This window comes from Drosophila willistoni, chromosome 3R (assembly GCF_018902025.1).
Source record: "Drosophila willistoni isolate 14030-0811.24 chromosome 3R, UCI_dwil_1.1, whole genome shotgun sequence".
NCBI lineage: Eukaryota > Metazoa > Arthropoda > Insecta > Diptera > Drosophilidae > Drosophila > Drosophila willistoni.
In genome coordinates this window covers 12,174,234-12,183,599 of record NC_061086.1, presented here as the reverse complement: position 1 = coordinate 12,183,599, position 9,366 = coordinate 12,174,234, and the positions used below count along the sequence as shown (strand labels likewise).

The 9,366-nt window shown below is 39.4% G+C and overlaps 1 protein-coding gene across 1 annotated transcript; it reads right to left on the bottom strand.

Annotated features, from left to right (window-relative positions):
- Window positions 1-229: 229 nt before the first annotated feature.
- On the bottom strand, window positions 230-1,791 carry LOC6650840. Its single transcript, XM_023180784.2, has 2 exons — window positions 1,536-1,791; window positions 230-1,470 (listed from the first exon to the last, which is right to left on the bottom strand). The coding sequence occupies exons 1-2, from the start codon at window positions 1,760-1,762 to the stop codon at window positions 330-332; spliced, it is 1,368 nt and encodes a 455-aa protein (XP_023036552.2). The 5' UTR covers window positions 1,763-1,791; the 3' UTR covers window positions 230-329.
- Between the last annotated feature and the right edge of the window lie 7,575 nt (window positions 1,792-9,366).

The window sequence follows — 9,366 nt, the reverse complement described above, 5'->3', positions numbered from 1 at the left end:
TGCTCTTTTTCGTTTTATTCTGTTTTGTTTGTCTGCTGTTCTGTGCATTGTTTGCTTTTAATTATAAATGCATGTGAGCCAAGCAACATTAACCCATTATGAAGGCAAAAGATATTCAACTTTCATGAGCAAAATTTTTAGTAGTAAAGGAGGGCAAAAAAAAAAATAAAACAACGAATCTCAATTGAGACCAAAGAAAATATTCATCAAATCATTTGTTATTTTGTTTTTTTTTTTTGGTGGGGTGGGGCATCAACATTCAATGGGTTAACTTCGAGCATTGACTATAAAATTCTATAGCATACAATTGTGCGCTGCGCTTTCTGTATTCAATTAGTGCGTGTGTGGGTGTGTGTGCGTGTGTAGAAAGCATCGGCTCGTCGCCGACGCTGGTCATCGTCATCGGCATTCACATCGACATCGACATCGAAATCATCATCATCATCATCACCTTGCCGCCTGCTCCGCACATTATCCAAGTAAGAGCTCACGCCCGACTGAGCGCCCAACGAAGCTGAAGACCATGGTGCGGATGAGTAACGTTGCTGGTTGCCTGCATGCGAGTTGGCGCCATAAGACCAAGGATGATGCCGATGGCCGTAACTGGAAATAGAACCCGAGTCAGAGTCAGAATCAGAATCAAAACCACCGGAGTCGTAGCCAGCGTCCGTGTAATGATGCCTGTCCGGGTAGTAGTGATGCTGATAGTAATCAGAATTTGAGTTGGAGTTGGAGTGGCTGGTTGGTCTCGGAGACTGGTATTGGTCAATGTGTGTGCGATTAGGATAGAAATCAGCTGAGTACGAATATGGGGCAGTTTGAGGGGCGGGAGTACGATGGCCGTAATTATAATCATCGTCATTGTATTGCTGATAATGCTGAGTATGAGGGCCATAGGATTGAGCTGGTAACGGTGGCTTATGGTGGTGGTGGACGGCGGGCTTATTAGTCACCAGACCGCTACTGTATGGCGATTGGAGCACCACAGTTGGCGTAACAATGACGGGGCCCGAACTGACCGCTGACTGCTGGTGATGCTGCCAAGAGGATGCCGCCGCCTCAGACTGAGCTGCCGATGCTGTGGTAGATGCTGGCGATGAGGTTTGTTCGCGTGAGTTCATTTCAGCTAATTTATTGAAGCGATTGCGACTACCGCTTGCCGTGAGCACCATAACGGTGGGATTCATATCAGCCATATGATCCTTAATGCAGTTTTGCAGCATATTCACAAAGAAGAAGAACGAGAGGAGCGTCAGAGCGGACATCACAGAGCCAGAGCCCTTTTTTGTCTTGCTTTTACCCGAACTTGAAGATGACGACTTGGGTTTATGGGGCGGCGACGGTGGTTGATGATGATGATGATGGTGTGGCGGCGGATATGCGGGTGCACTGCCCGCGGATGGATGATATGATGAGTAGCTACCCGATGGTGGTGTATCCTGTATCTCATATTCCACGGAAGGCTCTATGCTGCTAATTTAAACTTGCATTAGTAAAAGCCAAAACCAATGCTGGCCAATGTTACTCTTCCTTACCCATAACCCGAATGGGGACTGGCATAAGCACTGTTGTAACTGCTGCCGGCGGCAATCAGCGGACGTCCATGATGGTAATGGTAATGGGGTTGTTGTTGCTGTTGTTGCTGATAATAATGTTGGTAGGGATAATGCACGCGTTGCGTTTGACTGCCAAGTAAAAAGGAGAATGAGTGAGGAGTGTAAGGAACGGTAAGGTAAGTGCAACAAAATGCAAACTGAGCCATTTCCTCTGGCCCATATAAACATCATGACATTGGCAATGGCCCACGGACTAAGGCCGCGTCTAAGTGCTTCAGGTACATATAGTTGCCATGCCAAAGTGTCATAGAGTCATTCGCATAAATTTCTCTCTCTCTCTCTGTTATTTTTGCTTACGCATAATTATGTCCGGAAATGGCTGACAGCAACGGATGTGGATGCGGATATTGTTGTTCTGTTGCCAGCTGCTGTGATTGTTGTTGTTGTTGCTGTTGAAAATTTCGCTGATATTGCATAATTCCCAAAGGACATTGGCAAATGTTTGATTTCCAATTTTATTGCTAATTGATTTCCGTTTCAATATTTGAAGAAATATTTATTGTTTTTTTAGCGTACACACACTCTATGTCACTTGTTATAGAGAAAGAGCAGCAGGTGGTAAAGACCTTAAAGTGAATCACGCAAGAGGGAGCAATGGTGACTGCAGCAGCAGCAGCAGCAGGCACCAACCGCAAGTGACAATGTCGCTTAGGCAACTGCCTGCAAAGCCTTTCCCAGACACTTGGCAGGCAGCTATTAACGCCAGCCAAGTACGTTTGGTTTTGGGGGCTGTGGCTGTCATTGTCAGCTGGCGATGCTGCTTGCTTTTGCTGCTGCTGCTGCTGCTGCTGCTACTGCTAAGTGAGTTTCGGGCAGCAACAAAAAGTAACAAGCACAACAACAATAACAACGACCTTAACACCTAACTAACTATCTGATGCCTGCAAACGGCAAGCGGCAAGCGACAAACTCAAACTCAAGCTCAAACTGCAAAACTGACAATTGCCTGTAAAGTGTTTTGCGGTAAATGCCGACCAACTGACATACACCTGAATTGGAGCGTTGCATGCATGCGCTGCACACTTTGGTCAGACAATTAGTGCACGACAAAGGTGGCACACCCTTCCCCTTCCGCTCCTCCCACACCTTTGCCCACCATCAAGCAAGCCTTCTAGCCTGCCTGCCTGTCAGTGTTAATGACGCTGCAGTCGCTGGTTTATTGCATTAAAAGCTCTATGGATGCAACGTTATGCATCAGAAATTGTCATAATTGTGCCATGTCTGGCCCCAAATGGAGCTCAGTTCTTGTGGTATGCTCTCTATACATATGTGTTTGCCTATATGTATACATATATTTGTGAGTTGGGGGAAAAATGTATATAGTTTAAAGATTTATGGCTTAGACTAATAGTTTTCATTGCCAATAAAAGTAGTTGGAAAGCTTTTATATCGTAATTTCTTGGGGTATATTAGTATTAAACAAAGAGATTTTTTCCTATATGTATTTGGATAAAACTTCAAAAATCTGATCCAGAAACAAAAGTATAATTTACTAATGGATTATAGTGACAAATATAAATATTTTCGGTGAACTTAAGGGTATTTTAAAAAACAAAAGTCAGTCTGATACCACAAAACCTCAAATTAGCCAAGAATCACTTAATAGAGATATTAAGCTATATATAATCTGAACATTTGGGCTTCGGTTTTGGATAAATCACACCCCTAATTAATAAGAATAGCTTACTCTGGTTTCTAAGTCTGATGATAGGCCTGTTTAGAGATTGACGTATATATATCTTTTAGCAATATTGGATAAATAGAAATAAATAAAACTTTTTCTTAGTCTCAAGTCAACTTTTAATCTTGATCGTCGACATGGAAATTTAAAAAAAACCAGACATGACATGACAAATCTGAAATGAAGGAAACTTAATGATACAAATCAACCTGAACGTTTTTTGTGATATTTTTCACTACTAGCATGCCCTTAAAAATATTTATTTAAATTTAAATCATTTCTGGTTTTAGCAATTAACCCACTTACGATCGATGATTATGCAAAAGATTACTTGATAATTCAATTCATAATCCAATGTATCAACTTTGATTTTCATTTTCTCTCATATAGGGCAAAATTGAGTCTATACTGTCTTTTGTTATAGTCATTTTGCCTACTTGTTGTCTTATGTGAGGAAGGAACAGGAAAGCATTAGACTGCAATAACAAATATTTAACATTTCCGCCATCACACACACACACACACACACACACACACACAAACACATTTGCCGCGTCGAATCAAAAGCGTATAATAAATTGTCAAATGTTGCATTGCAACTTTTCCACACTTTGCTAGCTTTGTAACGCTTTGATTTGTTGCCCCCCGGAAATGGCAAGCAAAAGAAAAAAATGAAAACAACAAAAAATCTTGCAACTTTTGCTGATGCCCTCAAATAAAAACAACGAACAAAAAAAATCGAAATTTATGAATCTAAATTGCTAAAGTCGAACTAGAAATGCTCTTAATAAATTTTGGAAAGAGGTTTGGAATACAAAAGATTAAAAGTCAATTTTTGACTTCTATATGGAAATCATTTAAAAATTATCTAGAAAATAGAAATCTATATATTATATATATCAAAAAAATTTAAATGACTTTTAAAGTCAATAAAATTTATGCAGAATTATTTATTTTAACCTAAGTAAAAGTTAGTCAAATATTTAAGTAAGAAAATAACATTTGTTTTTTATACTTAACACTCTATTCATTCTAGATTTAGAGTAAATCCACCTAGTAAGTTACTTTTTTCGTATAGTACCCAGACAAGGTTAGATTATTGAGTCTACTAATGTTGATTTAGAGATGAACTTATTTGTTTTGAGTTTATATAGTTTTAGCGTAAGGCGGCTATGCTTCCGACTTGGCAAGGGTATGAACAAAATAAAAACCCAAAAAAAAAAAATGTGAAGACAAACAAAAAACCAAAAAAAAAAGTAGCATAGAGCAAATCAAAAAGTCAAATGCCGCTAGGGGTGAAAAACAGGCCAAAGACGTCTATAATTTTGTGGGAAGGGGGAGGGCCAAAGATTGAGAAAGAGAAAGAGAAAGGGCTGTCAGAGGGTGTGGATGATAGTAATGGTTACTATCCATAGAGCTTTTGTTGCTGGCGCCATTGTCAACATATTTCAAACCGCCTTAGACCCAATAATAAGTCGACTGCCACATATTGTATACTATATTTTCTACCATGGTCGGAGAAATCGGTCAGCCAAATTTAATGACTGGAAAATGAGGCATTTAAGCAGAGTGCCAAAAAAAAAAAAAGCAAAAGAGAGAGAGAGAGAGCAAAGTTTTCCTTTGGATGAATGTTGAAACGTGCCTGCAAGTATTTGATATTTATGGGTCTGACTGTCTGCTTGGGGTAAATGTATATCTCTTGTATCTCTTGTGAAGAAACGTGTCAGTTGAGCAGGTCATACATTAATTGCCGTGATTAACACGTAGGCGCATTAAATTATGCACTAAAGAAAAAGTGTGCAAAATGAAGAAGAAGGAGAAGGAGAAACCAAGTTGAGCCTAGGATTGCTACATCAATTATGGCATATGAAGGGACCAATGCATGTATATATCGGTGATGCAGCCTTCCCTTCCTTGGTCACTTCCTGGCTGGTCACTCTCTGCCCCACCGTTCCACACCATTCAGCATCTTTTGTGTGGCAACATTAATCATTTGGGTACATTAAGAACGAAACGAAGAAACAGAAAATAGAAAAAAAAACATCATTCGTTTGGGTTCAGAGTAAACTTTTCGGTCAGCAATGAAACAAAATAAAAACTCGTTAGCAGTCCCAACATTCGCCCACCCCCAAAAGTCCAAATGGTCCTAATACCAGTCCAAGTCCTGCCCTGTCTTGTCCTGTTCTGTTCTTTTCTGTCTACGTGCCTGGACTTTGACTCCAAGTTGATATCACTACTACGACTACAACTAGGAGTTGTTCTCTCTGCACAGTGTCAAGTGTAAAGAAGAACTACTAATCAGCAGTTAATTCTTATCTTTAATTAAGTGCACGTTCCGCGCCACCCGAAGGAGTCTGCTGCGTCCTTCAAAGAAGCCCACCTCTACTTGCCCGAGCCGTTTATGGCATGAACCAGTCGAGTCTTGGCCAGTTGTCTCAACACTTTTGTTTGCCCTTACTTTTGGCATTGTCCGCGGCAACAAAGGAAATGGGCCCGGACCAGGACCCGCCTTTTGTCGCCCGGTCAATTTAATGAAATAATCTAAGCAAACACTCTTGAAAATTAAGCAGTTTTCCTTTCTCTCTGCTGCTGTCTGTTGCTTTGAAATTAAAAATGTAATGCATTTTTGCACATAATTAAATGTGGATTTTGGGCCAGCATATCCGGCCAATTAAAAAGGCCACGCAACAATGGTCAAGGCGCCCAAGCATGCCTTATCAGTTTGCCCTTTAAAGAGACCAAACAACAAAAAAAATTAAACCAAAAGGGTTGATAATGAGCTCGATTTGAGGGTTTAGTTTGTCATACAAGCCCGAAAAATGTGAAGAAAAAAAAGTGGTTTGTTCTTAAGAAACTCTCGAGTGTTCAGTCAACTCGGAATCGACCTCGTACCTCCTTCTCCCCATATGGTGGCCATAAGTCATTACCCCCATTCAAAACGCCCACAGGTAAAGTGTATGAGTATGAGGACAGTAAACTTTGCTGCAGCTTTCTTTTTTTTATTTGGCTTTTCTTTTTTCGTAGGTTCTCAAGTTGTTTGACAAACAATACACAACGCAACTCTACCCTCCATCTATCTGAGAGTAGGATCTGACTGGCAGGGGGAAAGGGGCATAGGGGCAGTCGGCAGTCAAGCATGCCTGTTACATTTTTTTGCGCTTTTCTCGCACTTCCTTCTCCTCTCCTCCCAACTCAAAAAAAAAACAACCAAAAAGTTACATCAGATACATGAAAACATTTCCCCATTTTCGTTTTCAAAAAGCTCCACTAAAAATAAAATAAAAGATCTTTTTTTTTTTGACTAAAGTGCCAACAAGAAAAAGGGTTACCAGATGTATATGCATGTTGGGATGAAAGTCACCACACAGATTAATTATGCATCGCTAAAATGCTAAGCCAGGTAGCAGCGACAACTCCAACACCAACAACACATGCAACACACAACTCGGCAGCGCCCACATGGAATGCCCAAAAGGCAGACACACACTCGCACACATACACACCCCATGTAAAAGCCAAGTACAAGCCACATCAAAAAACAACAACATAAAATAAAAATACAAAAAAATATTAAAAGATAAAATAAAAACATTAACCAAATAAAAAAAATCTCTAATATCTCTGTCACAAATTGAAAATGAAATTTATAGAAACTATCAGATGTTCTACCTATAAACGAAATAGTTAACAACTTTACTTGTAAATCATTTGAAGCATCTGAAATCATGCTTTGAGGGAAGAGATTAAGTTGGGTCTATAACACATTACAAAGGACTTTTCGAAAAATTTGAATTAGAATCTATAAAAGTAGAACATTTTTTAATCAAGTGACCTTTGTGCAAAGCTTATTAAAGATCCTTTTCATAGCCGTTGTGCATTTTTTAGAATGCCTAAGAGAAATTACAATGTTATACAGATGTTGAATTAGAAAAAACACTTAAATATTTTGTTTTGTTCGCAAAACATATACACCTGACTTGGACGAATATAGAAAATATTTTCGTGGAGAGGCAGATCAAAAAATCGAGGCTTTTGGCTTAGTAATTTTCACACTATAAGGATTTAGCGGCATTGCTTGACCACCACGAAAACTCACTAGTTGAGGATGTAAAGGAACAAAAGAAAGGTAATTACTAACATTTCGGGGGATGGCCAGACCCCTTAAACTCCCCCACTTGTTCCGTCCATGGCGCCTGACCCTTGCTTAACATGGCCTCTACTTGGGCCTTACACGATTCGGATTCGGATTCGGAAACCTAAATGTTGCACGATTGATTGAAATTTTATATGTTATATTTTTGATTCTATAATAACAATCAACGCAACGAATGAAATGCCAGATCTATTGTTGGAAGATCTGTTCTGCCTTCTAGGACGACATTTTAAAAAAATTTGCTGACAATAAATATTTCAATTCAAAATAATATACAACTTTTGGAATAACAGTTGGAATCACCTTAACAAATAGTTTGAAATCGTCTTCAAGCTCTGAGGATGTCTTGACTATAAAAGTAATTGACTATATAATTAACTATAATTAAATTAGTTTAATATCTATTGAAAACGATTCCGAAACGAGAACAAACATGAACATTTTAGTTTTGACTATCTAGAAAATCTGTTCACCATGGTGAAGTGTATTAAAACTTAGGGTGTTAGCTCAAGTCAAGTCGAAAAAAGGTAAATTTAAGAACCAATAGGTTTATTTATTAAACATCAGAAATGAAGTGCTAAAACTAATTGAGAATTACAAGCGATAATCGAATAACAAATATCTCCTTTGCCACCATCACATATTTTTCTTTGGCACATTTCTACAACTAAGTAGAATGACTAACATGTGATCAGATGCAACGATTTTCAATGGTTAAACAGCTGTCACAGACAGATTTAATAAGTCTACATGCTGCATGACATAAATAGAGTGCAAATAAAAATATTTACATATATATAACCGTGTGTTGATGTGTGTGAAAAAGGAAAAGAAAGAAAAAAAAAATTAAAATAAAAATTAAAAGCTTCAGCTAAAAATCAAGCGTCAAAGCCAAAAGCGCTGAAGCTGTCGTCGTTGCTGTCGTCGTGTCACTGCACCCGCCTCCATGGCCAGATTGAGGTGAGGGATTGTGGGGGATACACCCAAACACACACACACCCAAAAGGTGTTGTAAGCCATGCGACACACACACACGCGAGAGAGAGAGACTCACATGCCCACTAGAGACACATAGACCTCCAACCACACCGACAACGACGACGACGATGTCGACGATGAATCCTGCGACAACGCCAACGACATCATAGTACCCACTTGAAGCGCTTTTAACAAAAATTCTTTTAATTTTTTTTCTTTTATTTTTTTTGGCAAGAGCAAAAATAAAAAAAAAGGAAGAAAACCAAAAACAAAATGAAAACGACAACAACAACATGAAATAAGGCAGAAGATGAGGAGGGGGAAAAAAATTAAGAAAAATCTGGTAGCTGCCGCTACAAGAAGCAACGAGATGCGGCAAGGCTCATGCCTTTATTTGCGCAACCCTCACAGAAAATGAAATTTTTCCATACAAGATGCATGCTGGGAGGCCAAAAAGGAGACAAAGGTGGATTGAGGGAAGGTGGGGAGGGGAGGGGAGGGGAACGGGGAAACTGGATGGAACTGCATTGTTGATGAACAAGCAGCAAGCTAACAAGTTGCTCTCTGCTCTCCCGTGCACCCCCCCGCACATTGTGCCCATCGGCGTCTGGATTGCACCTTTTTAGCGCTGGCGTTGGTACGTGGGCGCTTACATTGTTGTTCCCTCTGTAGTTGTTGTTGTTGTTGCTCTGGGACATACACATGCCACGCCCCTAGATGAGGTGCCTATGAAAATTATGATGTTTGAGTTGTTTCTCGTTAGCTGCGCTCATTTTAATTTTAATTTTTTTTTTCTTCTATTTTGTTAGTTTTTTTTTTGGCCTTCGAAAATTACAACAAAACGAAAAAAAACACGGAACGCTTAAAACAGTTAGAGAAAAATAGGAAAATTCAAGTGCAATTTTCATTTCACTTTACGGTGCATTCACATTTCCGTT

Bases quoted from the DNA above. Each gene is read 5' to 3' on its own strand.
- LOC6650840 (XM_023180784.2), bottom strand. From the start codon at position 1,762: ATGGCTCAGTTTGCATTTTGTTGCACTTACCTTACCGTTCCTTACACT. The intron at 1,471-1,535 runs GTAAGGAAGAGT...TTAAATTAGCAG, and splicing joins AGTCCCCATTCGGGTTATGG to CATAGAGCCTTCCGTGGAAT.